This window comes from Plectropomus leopardus, chromosome 4 (assembly GCF_026936395.1).
Source record: "Plectropomus leopardus strain MGB_pleo_1.0 chromosome 4, ASM2693639v1, whole genome shotgun sequence".
Taxonomy (NCBI): Eukaryota; Metazoa; Chordata; class Actinopteri; order Perciformes; family Serranidae; genus Plectropomus; species Plectropomus leopardus.
Genome location: NC_142179.1, coordinates 23206136 through 23227982, shown reverse-complemented (window position 1 = coordinate 23227982; position 21847 = coordinate 23206136). Strand labels below are relative to the sequence as shown.

Below are 21847 nucleotides of genomic sequence, written 5' to 3'. Positions count from 1 at the left end.
ACAAGAGGATAGTGAGAGAGGGGAGTGAGGATGTGAGTGTACCTGAGATAAAGAGGAAACTTCTAGTAATCATGATTTGACTGTCTGGGATACACGGCGAGTTCATCTTGAAAACAGAGTGCCTTTGGAGTCACAGCTGCAGCACAACAAGAAGAGAGTGAGGAAGATACATAGGGAGAAATATTTAGTAGACAGGCAGGCATCTATGCGCTCTGCATTCAGGTTTATGTATCTGTTATTGAAAGAGAGACAGGCCTACAGAGAGACACAGAGACAAGAGCAAGGAGGAGGTCACAGAGTTTCAGATGAGGACTAAAGCTATCGTGTTGCTGCAGCACCCACACTTCCTCCTTACTGTTATCTCAACCCTTCTCTCTCATCCCACCTTAGACTGGGCCCCGCCAGTTGCACCAGGCACTCCGGCTCCTGCGGATAAGGAGGGAAAGAGGGAGACAGGAAGGACACCTGAGGGGAATCGATGCCTGAGATATCCGGGCTTTACTTACAGAGGGAGGGGGAGGAGGGGAGGAGAGGAGAGCAGAGACGGGAGAAAGGGTTCAGGGAAGGGAAAATCAATATATCACTGGATTTTGTTGTTTTGATCTCTGATATGATAGATTACTCATTTAGTTGTTTGTTTGAGTGGAAGAGCAATCCCCCACTGATATGATGTCATCCGGTCATGTGGAAAGCACCGCATGCATGCCGAACATATGCCATTCAGTGTCATTCAACCTACGGCCCAAATATATGACATCACCGCATTTTGTAAAGGCGGATATCACAAGACAGACACAGAAACTAAAATTTTCTTCTTAAAAGAAAAAAAAAACAAAAAACGGAAGCTTTGGCTTTGCATATTTTCACTTCCTTTTTGAGGAAATGTCCCAAAGCCCAGGCCAAATAAACACAGGAGGAATTTGTATAATGTTGCTTTCAACCTCACATTCTTAACATACTTTTACAGTTTTATGTTTAAAAAGGTTTGCTCCAAGTCTCCCTTAAAGCTCCTCTATGGCCTCCTTGTGTGATATGGCTTTTATGATTTGTACAAAATGTCCCATATAGTGATAGTTATTTGACATGAGTATCCAACATAAAGTTGTGTAAAATAGAAAATGGTCCTGTCTCAGCCCAAAATATCTGTCTAAAGCTATTGTAACATTTCCCCTGATTCCTACACATCTGCATACACACTTCATACATCAGTCCTCTTTGGAGTGGCACCACTCTGTGTGGCTGTCAACGCTACCTTGCCACCTACAGGGCTACACCGTCTCCCCAGCCCTGCCCTTCTTGCAGCAGCAGTATCATAGTGGGCACAGGGCCTGGCTCTCTCTGGGCGGCCACTTTGGGCTGCCACCCCCAGGCCCCGAAACACTTCCCCAGAGCAGGGGCAGAAGGGCCAGGCCTCCCTGGCGTTGACTGGCTGCCCGGAGCTCTGGACAGTGGGCAGCAGTGTGTGAGCCCTGGCTCCAAGCCCCCCGACCACTCAGACCCTCTCCCAGCCTCGGGCACATGAAAGAGCCTCCTGTGCCATAAACTCATGGGCTGCACACAGAGAGCAGACTCTCCTGCCCCAGCTCACACACACACACACACAGATAGGCACACACACCTACAGTACAAGATGCATGCACAGGTGTGTGTGTCTGTGTGTGTGTGCACACTGGCATAGATTTGAGACATAGCAGATTATACACTCAGACACATACTTAGATGGTGTATTTAGTGTCAGCAATGTACAGCATAGACAAATGCGTGCTTGTAAACACATGTACACATCTAAAACGCATCTAACTCTCTGGAGTCGGTCTTGGGGATCGACTAATTTACTGCAATTGGCTCTAATTAGTGTTACCTCTCCAGCCAGTACGCTCAGTGGGCCTAATTTAGGATGACTTGTTTGTGAGAATGTGTGTGTATGTGTGTGTTTTTGTGTGGGACATGTGGTTTCCAACGGGGAAGGGACCCAGGGTTAAAGGTTAAACATGGATCAGGTCATCAGTGACAGGAAGTAAAACAACAGGATCTCCCAGCTCCCACCAACAACAGTCACACTAACACACACTTGGCTGGGAGAGATGAAAAAAGGCATGTTTTTTTATATCTTCCTGCATGTGCCGCTTCTCTTCCTTCACCATGTTAACTGCAATGCTGCAGCTGAAAAAAAGGGATCTTTTTGTTTCTACGACAAAGCATTCTTCTCTCCAATCAACAGCACCGGGGTGAGAAAATGTGCGAGTGAAATTAACAGCAGGAAAATAATGAGGCCCACAGGGTAGCTCCCTCACCCCTGCACCCCTCCTCTAATTCCCTGTTTCCCACCTTCTACCGTCTCCCTCTTTTACCACAGCACATGGCGCTCCTCTGTCATATGTTCAGTACTTCAAGACCTCACCTGAAAAAGGCTCACAAAGCTCTCACCTTCTCTCTGCTGTAGTTTTGTTCTCTTTTGTCTTCTCAACTTACCTCTTGTTTCGTTTCACGTTCACATGTTCCTCACATGGTTCATTTAGCACTTTCACCTCACCTCTATAATTTTCACACACTAGAAAGTCTTATAGGTTTGTATAGGTTCCTCTTATTTCTTTCTTTTGTGTAGTGCTCATTATGTTTTGTTTTTTTATTTCAAAAGTAAAAGTCTATTTATTTATATGATTAAAAAAAAGTTTTGGGTTTTTTTTCCCCCGAAACATTTTTAACGTATGTTTGTCACACATACAAGCTGTAGACTGGCTCAGAATCAGTTCATTTACGCCTTCCCTCCATATTTCTCTTCCCTTACCTACTGGAGACTAATTCAGAGCTGTGCTTATCATAAGAAGACTTCATTTAGTGAAAAGTGAGGTTAATGGGGTCTTCCTGCCACAGAAAACAATTAGATGTGTGGGGACATGCAATCCGTGTTAAAATCAGTTTAAACCAATCTGCTCTTGTTTTTTTAAGTGAAATTGTTAAAAAGTAAAAAAAAAAAAAAAAAGATGTGCCTTAAATATACAGTGTCAGCCTCGGTGCCACGACAAAAGTGAATCCACCTCAAATGACTGACAACAAAGTTATTTTTGTCATTCAAGCCACTAACTTCGGCCTTGCAATGTAACATGCACTTTTTTCTCTAGTCAGTGGGCATATCCTTTTCCAGTTGTGGTTTTACAGCATAAACATACAGAGAAGGAGTGTAGCCAGCTATTACAGTGCTGTCCTGAAATGTAATTACAAGTTCTGGTAAGGAGAACAATCTAAACTGTATTTTAGGACACCTATAACTAAAATTGGCTCAATTAAGACACCACTCAATCAGTTGGACAGCTTTTTACTCCTCAAAGTGGACACTTTGAGTTCTGACACTGGATGGAGAAATGTTTGGCGTCTGCTGCCTCCTGTTCCTACTGTATAATGAAGGCGCCTTGAAAAAGGATGATAAGTGGGGTTTTGAGGAGAGAGAAGAGCATAGCATATATTAGAGGTGGGACAAAGCCTCTTTTGTCGTAATGCCCCTCTTAACAGCTTCTTTGGCTGCGATGCAGAGTTCAGGCCCAGGTCTTGGGCTCCTCTTATTCCTTTTGCGTAAGCCCGTGTCTTCCTGCTTGGCCCCTGACAATGGGATAAGTGTTTGTCTCAAGACAAACCGTGCCGCTCCATAGCTGACTGACATCGACGTGTGTGTGTGTGTTTGCGTGTGTGTTGTCCCCGCACAGCCATGTTTGGTTTGCTAACCAGCAGTTTTTTGGTGCCTGTCTCTCCACTCCTCCTCTTCCTCTACCTCCTCCTCCCCCAGGGAAGCAGGCAGGAGGTGGGAAGCAGAAGCGAAGCCATTGTGAAGGGGAAGCCACTGGCCTCTTCCTGTTATGAGAGGAAATGCATACAAATGTGCTTCCTGTGCGTCCGCCCCCTCTCTTCTCCCTCCCTCCTCCTCCTCCCTCCCCTCTTTTTCTCTCCCCTCTCACCCATGTGGCAGAGAATCAGCCACTATCCCTCCTTTCTTTTCACTCTCTGTTTATCCTGGGCGTTTTTCTCCTTTTTTGTTGCCAGAGGAAATGTGACAGGTCTATTGAGCAGAGTAAAACTGATCATTAGATTTTTATAAATAATTTGTATTGGTCATTTTCCAGTGATAGCATACATATAATTACATATAAACACACAGAAATACGTATGTAGAAAGAAGAAAAAGAAATGTATTAAAAGAGGGTTAAATGAAAACTTACAAAAGAGACAAATAAGCTCTGAAAGGAGATGTGATGAAAACAGGTTTAGGTGTTTACAGGGGTGTGTGCCTGAATGCATTTGAGTGTGCATGAGTCTCTTGGGATGGGGTTGTGGAGGAGGATAAGGGTGAACAAAGAGGGCTTTTGTGTCACTGTGAGTCTACAGTGTATGTTCTCGATGCTTCTGCTTATGAGTGAATGCTCATTATGTGTCAAAGTAATTGAGAGTTACACTATGTAACATGTGAAGGTTAGTATTTATATATATTATAAGCAGATATGTGGTGATGGCAGGGTGGCTGTGTTTTTATCTCCTTCATAGAGTTTAAGAAAAGATCTCAATATTCATTTTTTTAAAGGGAATTTTGTTTTATTTCTTATTGTTGCATTAAGCTTTTCCATAACTGAGTAATCTTTTCGAAGGTTAAGCTGTTGTTGTGAAAATTGTTTTGTGTTGATAGTTAAGAGGTTTCCTAGCACAAAGACCCAAGGACACTTTGAGAAATTCAGGCCAAAATTCTTACCGATTCTCCTGCTGTAGATGCAGAGCCAGAATGCATCGTGTTAAACACGAATAGCATCTTCTTTACATGAAGAACGGGTGTTAGGCTGAGAATTTTTGATTGTGTCCACTTCACAGGCAAACACAGAGACTGTCCTATGAGCATGCAATGTCTGTTACAATGTGAAGTGTCCCATTTATGTCATGACTTAGTCTTTACCTCAACGTCTGCCAAAAACGGTCTACAAAATTTTTCTCTGTGCGTGTGAAGATAGGTTTCACACCCTGGTTACCAATTTACTGTGAAAAGACACAGTTGATTTCACACTAACGCACTTACACTGGTCCCTATTACCAGTACGCACAGTTGCACATGTGCTGTAACGTCATGTTCTCTGTTATTAACATAGTGGTGTGGTTAACAGCACCCACCGACCAAGGAAACTGGAAGATTACACCCACACTGACATACGGGTGGTTTATGAAGTTTTGTTTTTTTTTTTTTTTTGGTTTAACAACAAGGACAGAGGCCTCCTTCGGTGAAAGATGAGGATTTTGTCCAGCTAAATCTTAAGGCCATACACCAGCATGACAATTAAAAAGCCATATCATAAAAGTACATGACAAGTTAGATTTAAGATATAAACAATAAACATAAAAATTTGTTCCACAATTTCAGAAATACTGGGACACAGTAAAACTTTTTGTGGACCTCTACTCACTCTGTTTACAAAATAAGTTTATTATTATAATATTTTTCTTGTTTAGTGAACATAATCTTTTTACTAATGTTCAGCTTTCTCAGTATTCTGGTCATTAGCATTTTTCTGCTGGTAAAGATATCCAGATTGTTTCACTGTCAGATATCTGTAAATGTTTGTGGATCAGGTGTGCCATTCATAGCATCTGTTTTTACCCACTCAGAGTGCAGAGCAGTCGCTCCTCGAATGCGGGTCTAGCACACTACAGCAGTTTACAGCTGCTGTGTGGGCCGAAAGCTGTATCGAGCTCGCACAGGCCAGCAGTGACAGCATGAGCTTGAATGTGGATGGGCTGAAAGGGTCACATGACGGCATCATGTGAGGCAATAATGTCACGACAGAGTTAACTTCAAGCAGTGAAATTGAACACTGAACAGAAAAATTGCATCGCTGATGTACAGCACAAATTAGCACATCCCACATGATGTTTTGCACCGGTATTTACCATCAGGACAGCATTTATGTGCAAGCCAACTGTCGTTTAAAATGTGTGTAGTTGTTATATGTGCGCTTGTGTATTTATGGATGTATGTGCATAGCGTTGGTAATATATGTGATTTGGAGGTAGCAGGTTGTATGTGTCAGATTGAGATGTGGGGGTGCAGTGTGATATTTATGTAGGTGTTATTGTTTGGTCAGTTAAGGCTTTTCATAATCACACTCATTCTCTTCCTGTGGTGTTGTTAAAGTCAGTCTATGTGCGAATCATAATATGTGGGAACGCAAAGTTCCTCATTTAAAGTGTGAGGCTCAAGACAACTTTGACTGGATTCTGCGTTTCTTTTTTTTTTTATAAACGAGAAGCAGCGAATGAGTGTCTTCCAAGTAAAACTTTGCTATGTGTGTGTGGTTGTGCTGATGTTTGCGAGTGGTCCACTAATATGTGAGCCAGCATGTGGACCTCCCCTTAGAGACTGGCAGCTCTGGACCTCTGGGACTCACACCTAGCCCGCTGTGTGCACCACGTGCCACCTTTTGAAACATTAATGGCCCCAGCAGAGTGTGTGACTGAGCGAGTGGGTGATAACGGAGCTGGGCCGGCAGCTAGCTGTGTCCTGCGTTTGCCCCGGTGCCCCTTGCATCAAAACACCTGGGGAAGACAACACTCCACATGTCCTGTTCCTGAACAGTCTGCTTTGACCTTATGTCCTACAGCCCTGTCATCTTATTCACTCGCTCACGTACGATTTGTACTGCAGCTCTGCGGCTGAAAGGCTGGCAGACCCCTTTAAGGTGCACATGCTTCAGTTTTGGACAACACAGCTCAGAGCGGGTTGGATATGACAATTAATCTTATTGTCACAAGATGCCTTTTGATCTTGCAGCATTAAGAATAAGCCTTATTTTTTTCACATTTCAGTGTGACTGTGTAAATGTCAGCATGGTATTTAGAGCCCAGGGGAGTTTTCTCTCCTGATGTCGTCAGTGAATCAGATGCGTGTTTGTGCCAGGGTACAGAACCTGACATTGCACACGCCGGTTTGTAAGGAGTTAGAATGCCGTCCGTGTCTCTGGTTTCAGCCTCTGCTGTCTAACACACGGCTCGGCGTGACGCGATGACATCACTGGAAAACTTTTGGGGGGGGGCGCTGGTCCAGGATACGGCAGTTCATGCAAGGTTTTGCCCACTCTCAGTAGAGAGGGAGACAGGGAGAAAGACAGGTTTAGTTTGATATTCAGTTTCCCTGGTGCATCCTGGGAGATATGATTTCAGGAAATCCAAAACTATCTATCAATATCCATTCAGTCCTATCTCCCCTTTCAGACCTCGGAGTTGTAAAGAGAAAATGTGAAGGGCAATGCATGATAGATTAATGCCGCAAATCTATTCATGCATTACGCTGATCTGCCACACACACAGGCTTTCTTTGTAAAGGTTTTTATAGCCTACGGTTAAAGCCTTTATAATTGTATTCAGAGCGTGTTTAACTGAGTGTTGGGAGGTTTTCATTCTGTGTTTTTTGGCCCACTTAAGTGTCAGAAGAGAATAGACAAACATGCAGTTAATCAACAAACTGAGATCATTAGCTACCAGCTGGGCACAGTTCTGGCAGTATTTCCTCTTGGTATAAAAAAAAAGCTTTGTCAATACAGATCTCCAATGTAAATAATACACACAGTCACAGAAGGAAATGAAAGAAAGTTCAATATAAAAAAAAAACAGAAAAGCGGCGTTGCTCAGAGAAAGGAAGCTGGCAGTGGCACATTTTCTAATTTTCCCATACAGCCGAAGAGCTCGCACACATGGCTTGGAAGAGAAACCAGGTGCAGCTCACTGGAATTAACTCACTTTCATTGCTCTAGTTTTGATCCAAACAATAGAGGAATAGAAGCTGCTCTATTTTGACAATGTGGGCACTTGTATGTGTGTGTTATTAAAGTTACCAGTCTTGGGCCACACACACATGCACTTAAAGATACCCAGAGAGAGAGAGAGAGAGAGAGAGAGAAAGAGAGAGAGAGAGAAAGGCCCCATTAGAGAAAACAATTTCTGTGGTTTAACTTGAGTGCATTGTCACTATTTGAGCACTCACAAATAGCTTCAAGCACAGTCAGGGAACCCAACTGTTATTTATATCAATCGCTTGTTATTCACTATGAGAGGCAGTTAATTGGGCAACAAAACAACTGAGCAATGTGTGTTAATGTCACTCTCAGAAAATAGTATGCCTCAGCTTTTTTTGTCTTAGATTAAAATAGTTATAGGTATGTGTTATTCTTTTGTATAAAAGGGGGGTTGGGAGGGCGAGCACATTCAAGGCCATATGAAAGGGACCTTTTAGCATGACATTTGTTCCATGATAAACCTCTATGTGCTTTGATGTACAAGCAATAACTGATCTTCTTTACCGTTATCTGTCTGAGACACAGTATTTTCAGTTCCTTAAATGCAAGCCCAGCTTTTTTTCTTTTTCCTGGTATGGGCTGTTACAGTCAGGGGGCGTCGCACCATCAGCAGACTTTACTTTCCCTTTAATTCTGTTTTCCTGAAAACTAGTCATTTTGAGAGGAAAAGTTGTGTCAATCTCCTATTTATGTTGGGGTGGGGGAGTTTTTTTGCTATAATTAAATGATGACTACAAGTTAGACAAATAGATTGATTTCCTGATAGGTCGGTCTATGCGTGAACGTAAAGCTTCAATGCCTCACTGTGAATATTTTTTTCATCTCCCTCTTTTACGCAGGTGACATTTACAAAGCGAAAGTTTGGCCTGATGAAGAAGGCGTATGAGCTGAGTGTGCTGTGTGACTGTGAGATTGCCCTGATCATCTTCAATAGCACCAACAAGCTGTTCCAGTACGCCAGCACAGACATGGACAAGGTCCTGCTTAAATACACTGAGTACAACGAGCCCCACGAGAGCAGGACCAACTCCGATATTGTGGAGGTAAGTTACAAGAAAATGCAGACGGCACACATGCACGCGCGCACAGATGCACGGGAGCACGCACGCTTGCACAGACACATGCAAACACACAGAAACGCACAAGCAGACAGATGGTTGCAGCATTTGTGACTCATTCAGCAACCCTTACTTCTCTCTTTTGGACTTTACACCGAACACAGTGTTAGAAATAATTGCTCCCAAAGTTTGTCAGTCTTCCCCAAGGGTTCATTCCCAATTTAAATCACATTTAAGGTATTTTAAGACTCACAGTATACAAATAATTTCAGCAAAATGTGTTTATTTAAATTGCCTCTTTGTGTTGTGTGTACTTTGTGACATAAAAGTGGTAGCCTGTCATTGATCTGGACCTTTCAGACTATCCCCCTGTGGTGTGCAAACCCCAACCCATGCCCTTGGTGTCATGTCACCACTGATGTGCCTCTTAGATGAGGATGTTGATCTCACTTGCTTTGGACACATGACGCTAGTGTGGCTCAAGGCGATGTTAACCAGCGCTGTTGGGGCAGCCAGTAGGCAGGTAGATAAAGCAGGAAATGACGCTGGCACCCTCCAGGATCCTTAAGCTCTCAACGTGAACCTGTTATGCAACATTCACACTGTAGCTCAGGCAAACCCGGTGGGCCACACACACACACACAGACCTGCATGTATTCATGCAGAGTTTATCCCGTTCTCTTGCACACACACATTTACACTCACACAGTGTTTGCAGATTAAGCTGCACCTGTCCCACAAAGTAATGTTGAATATAAAGTCGTTTTCAACTGTGTGAAAACATCACATACAGTTAAGAATGCATGACAAATAATAATCAATCCAACATGTATCATTTTGGCAGCTTAGAGGTCAAAGAAAACTTCAACTGTGTCCATATGTCTTTTGTTTTTATTGTGTAGCCTACACATGCTTACATTGTAATTCAACAGGCACCTAATGGCAACATAATGTTAATTTCTTAGACTGACTTGGTCCCTGTTCATTTGCATTACAAAAGTCATTGTAAGATCAGGATTTAAAAAGACCGAAAGGAAAAGTGGGGACCTGGCGAGATGTAATGCATGTTTACCCTTAACACATGTACCTATGGAGCTGGTTGGACAGTCTAACACAGGAGCGAACAGCATGGGACATGTTTTTATATCATATGGGTGTTGCTGGGCTTGTCGCCCGCCCACGGGTGGACAGGCCCACCGGGAACAGTCCTGTTATTCCAGATGGCACTCTGCACCTGACTACAAACCTTTTACATTTACACATTGATATCAAATGTCTTTTGCTTTGCAAGAAATTGACATTATTCCCATCCTTTATATAATTACCTCTCCCTGCATATCTTGTTTGGAGGTTAAAAAAAGCAGCATAAATAAATATGGTTTGCTGATGTCATTATTGCTTTTGTTCCATCACCTTTTTCGTTCAGTGCAGTCAGATATGTAGTGTGTTAATGTAGCTCATACATCAAGGGATGCAGCACTCAACATATGGCTTACTGTAGTTGCGAAAATAAAGAAGATTGACTGGGTGCATTATCACGGACAGTATTTAGAAGCACAAATAAATCCACAAGACACAGCATAACAGCTATTATTTTTCCAAGTGCAGTATGTGCTTTTATTCCCCCTCTATAATTCATATTATTGAGCCTTTTTTGAATTGGTAATGTGGCTGAGGCTATAACTTTGAAGCTTAGATTCTTTTTTAAATCAGTTTTGTCAAAGTTATAATATCATGTGCAACTCAAAAACATTAAATAATCAGTAAAGCTGTTTACATCTATGCAGTGTCCCCAAAGCTTATTCTGATTAAATGAATTGCCACAGTTTGTGCAAAATTAATCGTATCCAAGTATATCAGAAGGGATAAAAAGTAATCCTCTATGCATTATATCATTTACATTAACCCATTTAGCATCCGCTCATATCCCCAGTGTGCCTGTAAGCACAGATATCCTTTATGCACCAAGCCCTTCAGCCACTGTATAGTCAGTGAATTATCCTGCCCCAGCTGAACCCATGAAGAGAGTTGTCACATGTTTCAGCAAGTGCCTGTGACGAGAGCTCGCTGCTTTGAAGCTCTCTCTTTAACTGTGTCTCCATTAGAGAGCAGAGGATGGCTAACGTGTAAACAGCCGTGTCAGGGGAAGACGCTAAAGAGCCTAGTGGGGGAGAGTGCTGTGGAGCACTACCTACACTGTGATCCCTGGAGGACTCGGAGCGACTCACAGCGGGAGAAATCGATCTGAAGAGGCCTTCAGCCTTAGCTGCGGCGTGCTAACGGGATTGGCCACAGGGCTGACACTAGCACGTTTAGCATGGGTGGGAGGAGGGTGTGCGGCGAGGGGATTGGATCTCTCCCACCGAGCCTTGTGTGCTGCTGCTAGGCTACGTCACAGGTGCAGGAACGTGGGTGGGTTGTTGAGTTTGGGGGAGTGAAGCGGACTTCCTGTTGAGATGGCAGGATGATGAGGAGGAGGTCAAAAACAAGATGAAGGGCTGGATTTAGGGGTATAGATTAAACCTAGGTTCCCCCCACAGAGGCACAATAAGTCTTTTAAATATGACATCTGATATGTGACACGTTAAAAATTCAAATTTGTGGAAAGCTCTTGTCTTTAGAAGTACACAAACTGCACGCATCTCTCTTCCTCTGTTGCTGCTGCGCCTGAAGGTGTAGTGGGAGGAGAGGCAGAGGTAGGGGAGCGGAGCTCAGAGTGTGGGCGGCTGGCATAGAGGCCTGCTACATTAGCAATAAAGCTCTATGTAATTAGCATGTCTTTGGTTGATAATTAGCGTTGTTGAGAGAGTGGCACTGAGAGCGTTGCACAGCCTCTCTAGCTACAGCATGTTTACAAGAGGCTGGAGGGCTTTTTTCTACCGCTCCCTCGCTCTTTTTCTTCTTTTTTCATCCAGTTTTTCATTGAACATACATTATCTCTGAGATTTTTTTCTGCATTAGGTTGGATCTTTGTATGGGTCAATGAATGTGAGAGACCGAAATAGGGGGGGTTGAAAGAAATAGAGAGAGTGTAAGCGAGAGAGAGAAGAGTGGTAAAGAGGGTCTTGATGACTCACTTGAAAACAGTCTCAGCTGGGAATGACACTTCCACAAATATCTGTGAAAGCAAAAGACCAAGAAACCAAAGCTAACCCTCTTCGGAGCACAAGTGGTAAAACAAAAGAAGCATTGCTAATCAAAATGGCTACAAGTTGTTATTGTCACAATCAACAATGCATGACACCCAGAAACCTGTAATAATGACATAAAAACAGTGACAATTTGAAAAAAATGTAGGATTTTTAATGTTCTGAAAGCTTCCAGTCAATCCAAAGCCACATGTATTGTCATGAAGGATACAGTGATGTCTACAATGGCTGAGACTCCCCCAAGAGATCGTAATAAAACATGTACTACGCAGTGCTATCAGCTGTCACATAAACAAGTGGGGAGGTCCACTTAATTACTTGCTAATTGTTCAAAGAGACATGTAAGCTCATGGCTCTCGTAGCTTGATGAAAGCAAACACTAAGGCGGATCCTCCCATCATTGGATGTCCAAGCTGGGTCCAAATGTGTCGTCCTGGCAGGTCTACAGTACACTCCGAGCCTGGCTCCAGATAAAACAGTCAAACACGCAGATAGATTTCCTATACTTGCTGTCTGCCAGACCGGTTTCCTGGACATGCGAACAGTATTAGAGGAGAAACGGGAAGCCGTGTTGGGAAATGACAAGAGAATAGATCTATCTCTCCTTCTTCCTCTCTTTTTTATTTCTGCACAAGAACAATCACTTTCAGCTCTTATTGGTGATTTATAATGCCAGTATGGGGGTTGTTAATTGCAATAGCACATGAAAGAGTCCTTTCTTTCCCCTCCTGATGATTGCAGATCAAGCCCAAACCTAAGCGGTGCTGGCTGGGTCTTGCTGTGATTGAACGGCCCCAAATCCAACAACACACTTGGGCCGTGCCAAATCCCTGTTCCACAATGTGTTTGTTTTCGCCTCTGTTGAAACAAAGAACACAGGTTTGTGAAACAACTAAAGGGTTAGTGAGTGAGCTGTGATAGGGAGCTATATCCCCTCAATACCTGGACATACCTACGTGGAAGGAGACAAGGGTGCTTTGATATTTGCATGTGCTATATGTGCATATATTGTGCTCATATGCACATGAACCAAAGTGTGTTTGGCCCAATCGTGTGCTCGCAATGGCTGCACTGCATGGGTGTATGCGTGTGTACATACACGGTGACAATTGGCTCGAACCCTGCAGAGCTGACGGCATTGTGATGACCTCAGCCAGCACAGCACACTCTGATGCCATTGGCTCAACTATCACATGGAGTGGCACATGCCTCTTGGTGCTGTGCTGACCTGCCTGCCTGCCAGAGGAAGGGCCGTTGGCCAATCCCATTTCCAGCAGATTAACCTAATCTGCAAGTTCAGATCACCCTGTAATCTTAAACAGCAGCAGCAGGGACCTGCCTCACCACCCGTCCTTAACTCATTTCTATCCCGTCTTTTCTCCTTTCTCTCCCTCCGTCCTCACCTATACGGAACTATTGAATGAGAGAGGGGGAAGGGGAGGGACAGAGGGATGGATAAGTGCGAGAAGAGAAGGAGGGAGGGAAAGAGGGATGGAGGGAGGAAGGCTGGTAATTATTTCCAAAGGTCATTCTGTTAATGACTACCCGCTTGGCTAATGAGATTCAGCAAAGCTCCCTCACCATGTTTCACCCTGCGTATGTTTCACCCGTGTGCCGAGATGTGTGAGAAGCACAGGTGTGATTTCAGCCCAGTGACAGTCCACTGGAGGGAGGGAGGGAGGGAGTGAAAGTAAGGAGGGTAGGGGAGTCGAGGTGGAAATGAAGAAACATAAAGAGAAAGTAAATCACGTAGGTATGCTGGGAGATGGCAAAAAGAAAACGAGCGAATGCAGCATATAATTCACTGCATCCCTTGCACAATGTTTCAGCTGGCAATAAAACACAATTTTCCACACATTCTAAATACTACAGAGACTAATTTGGCACAATTCACTGTCATTCACCTCAAAAATTCCCTTCTTTATTAATTCAAGCGCCTTCTTTCCCTGCTTTCTCATAATATTCTCGCAAGTCAACAGGACATGTGATCTCCCTCTCTGAAGTGCCAGTGTGCTCATGTTCTGCCTTGCTCTTGTGAAAATATTTTCTAGCATGTGTGCTATTCTATGTGCTTATTTGGTTTCTAAACAGCATGGAGAACATTAGCCTTAAGGAGTTTTCTGTGTTGATCAGCCCCTCTGAATGACTTCTTCTCATGGCTCTCAAATACTGTATAATTACGCCTTCACTAATTTATCCTGTACGACTCTGACATGTGTCAGCATCCAAGAGAAATAAGGGAGTCATATCATATCTCCTGTCCCACAGTTGTCCACAGTAATTTTGTTTGGAGTCGTTTGGAGGTTTTTCAAATAGGGTACATGTGGTGCAACATGGGGTGGAGGTGAGGGGCGGGGTTGTCACAGCGATCACAGTGCCTCAGTGTTTACTAGTGACGAGGAGATCGGCAACATGGCTTGTTTTTCCTTGTGAGCTGAGGATTTAGGTCTGAAGCTGCTTTGACTGACTAAGTAAATTAACCTTGTGACATTGGAAAGCTAACAGTATCACAGTTTGTTAAAACAAAGACACTGATGACATTTTGTTTAAATGCTACAGCACATCTTCATAAAAGATAAGAGGCTAGTTAATATGGAGAATTACATGTTGAAGAGTGGGCGAGGGGAATTGTCAGTTACTTTCTACACACCTTACACGTAAATAACACTGGTAAAGTTGGCTCTAAAAGACAGACAAGCTCTGAGGTTGGTGGAAAAAATAAACAAGCTACCACATATGATGCACATGTGAAACATCTTTCCGCTGAATTCCACAAACTGCAGCGCGCCTTTGTCCTCCTCCTTTTCCTGTCTACACCCGTGTCTGTCCTCATCTGTGTGGACTAGAGATAGAAACTGTTTGTCGTAATGCATAGAAAAGGGTGGCGTGACAAAAAAACAAAACAACAAATATCCATGTTTTGTCTCCACATTTCCCTCACACTTCCACATAAAAGTGAGTTCTTTAGATGTTTAAAATGAAGTACCACCCCCAAAACAACCACCATCACGCTCTTTTATTTGATGTACTTATTTTTTCTAATAAATGGCTCAAAACGTGGTAGTGGTCTAAAAATAGTGTGTGGTGAAGCTAAAAATAGTTGCCTTGCTGGCGGTCCTTGCTGGGAGAGGGTAGAAGAATAGGCATGGAATTTCTCTCTCTCTCTCTCTCTCTCTCTCCCTCTCCCTCTCCCTCTCCCTCTCTCCCTGACCCCCCCACCCCTCCCCCATTGTGTTTGAATCAGGGTGGATGGGGGTTGTTTTTGAAACAGAGGCGTGAGTAAGCAAAGTGTCAGAGTATTCATTCAGTCTCTGTCTCTCTTTCTGAAAACGGACCGTGAAGACTTGCCCTCGGCGACCACATGCATAAGACCATTGATCTGACACCCTGCTGTGCCTGTAAACATTTGATCCCTCTTATAAAGAAGTCTATTATTTAATTTACTGGTTTTCCTGCCCCCACACTTTACCAAACAGAGGCTTCCTGTCTGGGTGTTTTTGAAAAAGTTTCTAGAGAGTTATATTAACTTTGTCACTTAAATTAAGTGCATTCTAATCAGCCGGTCTACCTCTGATAAAACCCTAAGAAGTGTCACCCTCACACAAACGACTTAGTCTCCTCACACAGTCTGCTCTAAGTTTTGGGCTGGCACGCTAGAACACATCTGTCTGCGGCGCCAGGCTCAGACATAAAGAGAGCAAGTTTACTGAGTTCCTATTTTATAGACTATATTCCTCTTCCACTTCTTAAGAGTGGCTAAAAGCAAGATGACAGATAATGTATATGATCTACGGGCTCAGCATTTTATTCCACATCAGACACCCGCTGCCCAGAAAAGCAGAACCCCAGACAAGAAACTAAGTAGCACTTGGATCTCTGTAAGAGGTGTTTTTTAAGGTCAATATGCTGAAGCGGAAGTCTGAGGTACTCACACAACAACAAGAAGAGAGTTTTAAAAATAGACTGTTTGAAATGTGCCAATATGTGGTCCCTGTGGTGTGGAGCGGTGAAAAAGGCAGGCCACTTCTGAGGCCGCACTGCCAAAAGGCAAGGCTTTTCCACTACACAGCCCAAAACAATTCACGCCAGCCATTAAGATGAAATGATGCCTTGTTCTTTGAAACTATTTGTGGAAAATTCAGAATAATGAAGATCTATTTTTATAGATGGCATTCCCTACCCCTGCCTGGAGCTTCCCCCCTGGCCTCACCCCCCCCCGCCATGATTGCTGCTCTGGACAGGGTGTGGAAACTCAAGGTCACTGTATAGAGGTCAAGCGGCTGGTCATTGTTACTCAAGGCCTCCCTCGGGCTCCCTTTTCCTGCTGTGGCACCACGCGATAAGAGACAGAGAGACAAAAGACGATAAGTGACGATTGGTGAGGGGACAGCAGGAGGGGGACTTAAAGTTTTACAAATTTGTCACTCTAGAAAAACTGGAGACATTTTACTATCTGAAATATTTAATGGCAGCCTTTATTAATAATGTCACAGCACAGTCACATAGTGATGTGTAAATAACCAGAATAAACTGCTCATATGGCGTCACAGTACATATAGCAAGTATGAGAGTGTTTCCCCCACATAATTTAGCCTCTGCGAATTGATTTTTATGTTGAATCAGAAATACATAAAGACACATTCTCATTTCTCTGATTTGAATAGAGCCGAATTATGCAACTGGAGCGTAGACAGGATGAAAGATGGGTAGGTTGAGGGTGCAGACATAAGTGCCCTCTTTATCCAGTTTCACTGAGCTGGCATTGTGTCTCATAATGTCTATCTGGGTAATTATACAGTGTAGTGACTAGTGTGAATGACCACTTTGTTCCCAGGGCCGGGATGCTGCTGTAGCAAACAGTGTTGGATTCTGACATGTGCTTAGTGTTTGTCTATTCCATATGGGAAACACTGCACCATCTGGTATTGTGCTGTGTACTGGCTAGCTAAGATTGTCTGTCTGTGAGTGGGCTCTCGTCTGCAGCGGGCTCTTCTTAAGGTTGATTTTAGCACATGCACCATCGCAATGCCACAGATTGGAGAAATGTGCAGGAGCCTTATCGCTCTCACTTACACTTAACGCTTTTCTCTAATTTTTGCTCCACTTCTCACTCCCCTTTTTAATGTTTAGCCAATCTAGGAATCCCTAGACAGCTAGTAATTACATACACAGTTAGCCAGCGTTATTACTGAACACACGACCACTTTGCCAGGGATGATGGATCCCAGGCGCCAGCCTTTGATTCTTGATTATAGTGCAGCAGGGCACCAGGAGTAAGGGGCTTCAAAGCCACCAAATCACTGAAAAGTCATTGATGCATAGTTTTTCAAACGTCGCCTCAACCAGTGCAAAGGGATGCACAGATGATGACTGAAAAAAAAAAAAAAAAAACAGGCAGGGACAGGCTGTGATTTGGGGGTCCCATTCCTCAGATTGGTAACCTACAAAATCAACCATCTTCTCCCCCAAATGCTTAGTCGCCCACACATACACACTCACACACACACCATGTAACCATCATCCATGGGCATGCCCCTCGACATGGTCCTGGCATGTTCAAACCACGCTTCATGAAACTGTGGCCTTCTTGCCTTTGGTCTGCCATCTGCTTCCAATAAGCTAAGCCAGCCTGATCCCTCTGATGTTCCCTCCACTCTGAAAAGCAGGGAGAAAGAAAGAGTGAGTGAGAGAGACAGAGAGAGTGAGTGAGGGGGAGAGACACAAAACGAGAGCAAGTAAGAATGAGCCAGACAGACAGGAAAAGAAATAGAAATAAGGAGAATGAGAGCACATCTCAAACATACTATTACCCCCATCTCTGCCGCCAGCAAGGCCACCCTGAGTGTGCTTATTGTGCAGTAGTGCTGGGGGGTCTTAATCCACAGCGGGTCCACTTCATGACCACCTCCATCTTGTTATTTGTGATGGGAAGGGACAATGTTTCTCCCCGCTGCCTCACCCCCACTGACACTGGGCCACATTGCTCTTTACCAATCTGTTCTGACAAATTGAGTTTGTCAATTGGTAAAAGCAAGGGAGCTCCCTGTTGTCCTGTAGTTTTCCTTTTTTGTCACCTTTTTAACCTAAAATATGATCTGAATCTCGGGTTTGTAAGTTAGTGTGACAGACCAGTTAAAGGAAATTTACTGTGTTTTTTGTTAAACCTGCTGTATTCTATTAAGACTTTTAAAAAAGCCTGTTTAATTATTGTAGCCCCTGTCTTTAGATTACATTTTCTTGCAGATTGTTTGGGATCCCCTAGATTGATATCAGTTTCAGTTTTCTTGTGCTGCGAAACCTAAGAAAATTGGTTTGTTTTCTTTTGAATAAAAAAAGCAAAAGGTGACAAGCAAATGCCCTGAAAATAGCTAGGGGGTATTTTTAGATATTATCAAAGAAAACAGACAAAAAAAGAGAAAAATGTCCTGTATTCATAAATTGAAAGTATATATTAAAATTGTGTTAAACAAAGAAAACTTGATTTAAAAAAATGTTATTATTAGTAGTGGTGGTAGAAGTAGTTGTATTATGAATAATAATATATATTAATATATATTATTATTGTTATTTCTTAGCACTTCCTTAAGGTCATTTTCTTGATTGTTTGGGGTTTTTTTAACTTTTCTTTTTGTTGCTGATTTTAAGGTAATTTTCTTGTAACCTTTTACTAATTTCTTGCCTCTTTTTTTGACTATTTCTTTCTATTGCACATTGCCTTCTTCCCATGTTTTTGAAAGAAATCAAGCTAATTTGCTCAGGTTTTAAAGGGTGAAATTCCACTGGGTTTTACTTCTGGGTCCTAAACCACTTACTGAAAAGACTAGCACATACTGTAGTTGCACCCTGTGGTCACACTCATCCTACACACAGTCTCACACATTCTGACGACAGGTCTGCATAATTTGCATACTGTCATGTCTCTGATAGTCAGAGTGATCAATCTGTTCTCAGCCATTTTTAACATTGTGACAAACAGAGGCTGAGACCCTGCCAGGCAAAGCTGTTTATTCCAGTACGATTTTATTATATTTTAACAGCACAGCAAACATGATTAACCATAAGTGGCACAGTTATTAATGCTTTTATATTGTGCTCGTCTGTCAGCGACTTGTTTTCCACCGACTGCTAAAATATAGTGCAAAGCCATAAACTGCTGCATTTATTGGGGAAAACTCTTTGTGCTCTGCAACTATACTATCTTCTTTCATAAGTCTTGGTTTTGCTCACAATAGTATGTGTATTCTGAAGACCATACAGTGTTGGCAAAGATATAAAAGGCCTATTATAAGCTGGTTGTTTTTGTAGAGGGTTTTTTCACTGATGCTGTCAGCCATTGGGTTGAAGACATTGAGAAACATTCACTGGCCTGGCTGTCGCCAATAGCCATAAACACAATATTGAATGTGTCGTACCCCTCAGCCACTGCCAAGACTGCAGAGGGGAATGGTCAGCAACGAAGCTCTCTCCAAACACAACCCATAAACCAGCCTGAGTCTATCAGAAATAAAGATGTACCCATCAAGCCAACTATGTTTTGACTCGGCTTCTGTTGAGACGCGGAAGCGTTGCAGAAAACGAAGGGAAGGACAAAGGTAGAGAGACAGAGACAGACTGAGCAGCAGACTGAGACAGAAAGATGGGGGCAGAAAGATGGATAGAGGGATAGAGAGGGTGAGCAGGGTGGCAGAATGCCGAGCAGACGGATCCTGGTATGGCAGGAGCTCTGGGCAGGCGTCAGCTGTCCCTAGCAGACCCCCTGGGGCCACCCAGAATTCACACCCAAATACCCTCCACAGTTTTTCTCAAGAGCAACATGAAGTTATTACCCACACCCCAAACTATGAAATGAGTAAAAGGCTGGACTTTTTCCTGCAATTAAAACATCAGAGAACTGAAATCTTTGACAGATGTACTAACACAAAGCAACATACAATATGGATCATTTCCCTTGTAGCTCATGTCTGCTTCACTCAGATGATCACAATCTAGCCCAGGGTGCATCACCTTAACTTTCTCACTCCAGCCATCTAGCTTAGTCATTAATTCAAGGTCCACACATAAAATAGATAACCAAATATTCAGTTTTATTTCACAAAAGGTAAACAACACGTTGGCTTAGAACACAATGAAATAAATCATAATGCATGAATAAAAATAAAAGCTCTGAGGCAGAAACTGACTATTCTTCAAATAAAGTGTTTTTTTTTTGTTTTTTTTAATTTGACACATTCACGGGTGACTTGAGGTCTTTTCAGAATGTAAACATTTTTGGACCACATCCCACCCGTCAAGAACCTCTGCTCTAGTCCACCTTAGCCCAGCCCAGTCTAGGCCAGCCTAGCTGAGGTTGCAGTGCTGAAGGGTACCGATGAGACGGGTGTCTAAATATGTAGGACGCTGTGTCTATGCTGCGCCTGCTTCACACAGGCCCTGTGACAAGTCGAGTCATGAGGGAGCATCATGAAGAAGGAGTTTAATTAGGAGCAAGCCTCCAAAGGGGCCACAGAGAAAGACACAGAGCCAAGCAAGCATACACAGCTTTTTTCACAGTCTTTCCTCTACATCATACTTTTTCTCCTTCTCTCTCTTTCTCACATTTAATGTACTCACTTGCTATAGCATGCCCAGTGACACTGTAGTAGCTTTTTTCTCCTTCTTTCCCTTTTTCATCAGTCTTTCTCTCATATGAACTTAGTTCCACTTCATAGCATGCCCCCATTTGGTCATTTTTTTCCTGTTGTGTTCAGGTTCAGGTCCAGGTTACTTTATTTGTACCCGTAGGTAGATTTGTTCAGCAGTATAAAAAAAAGAAGAAGGCATCCATCCATACACATTTCAAAATTACAACACACACTGACGAAAATCAAAACCCAACAAACCATGAAAAAACCTGCTTAGATGCTTTGCTATCAATAGAAGATTAGGATAAGGTCAAAACTCACAGTATGACACTAAATAAATACATAAATATGTATTGTGTGGCAGTTTTACAGGAAATTTTATTTTATTTTGTGTCTTTTTTATTACAAAATAGGCTGCCCATCTGATAATTATAATAATTAAATATATAATTCAAGTAAATTAAATAGTGCTGAAAAATGTTCTAAACAGGCAATACAATTACTGTACACTTAAATATCGCCCTCTGAAAAGTTTTCATTTTATGCCAGTGGAATAAAATAATGAGCATTTCTTTATGGAACTGAAAATCACTGTTACTTGTGAAATTGAATAATTTTAATATGAGAACGATAATTCGGGTGAATATTGTGTGCATAGAATTCTTGGCATAAGTGAACTGCACCAAAGTGTTTTTGTTTAATCCTCATCCTATTAGCATATTCCCCAAAGACTCTATTTTCGTGCCAGCTCTTCACTCCTGTGTCTTTCAATATGAGGGGAGCAGCAACTTTTCCAATGATCATTATTCTCTCCGTCATTTTGAAATATGTGCGTTTGATATTTAGCAATGATGTCACTGAATAAGAGACTCCAAGCCTTGTTTGGAGCAGCAGTCGATAACTCTATGACGCGGTGTCATGAAATGCATAACAAATTCAGGCACAGATTAAGCAATGGGTTATTAGAGAAGGGGAAAATATATAGGATGACGAGAGTAGGCGGCGGTAAGGTGGTGAGCGCAAGTGTGAGAGGCCCTTCTATGGCTCTATGAGCGCTCTGACAGATCTTATTGGTTGTTGGGTTGTGTGTCAGCCTTTGGCAACAGGTGGGATGTCTTTAAACAGGTGGGCATAACTAGGATGAGCGGCATACCGTCCTTGTACCGCACCCTCAATGTGCTGAGCCCTGGTGGAAAACT

The 21847-nt window shown here is 42.9% G+C and overlaps 1 protein-coding gene across 20 annotated transcripts in view; it reads left to right on the top strand.

Moving 5' to 3' along the window:
• mef2cb (myocyte enhancer factor 2cb) overlaps nt 1-21847 on the top strand; it is a 75466-nt gene that overhangs the window by 34375 nt on the left and 19244 nt on the right. For all 20 annotated transcript variants that reach the window (XM_088076868.1, XM_088076877.1, XM_088076881.1 and 17 more), the window contains one exon: nt 8660-8863. In XM_088076868.1, the coding sequence (XP_087932994.1) occupies nt 8660-8863 (204 nt within the window). The remainder of the gene's footprint in view (nt 1-8659; nt 8864-21847) is intronic.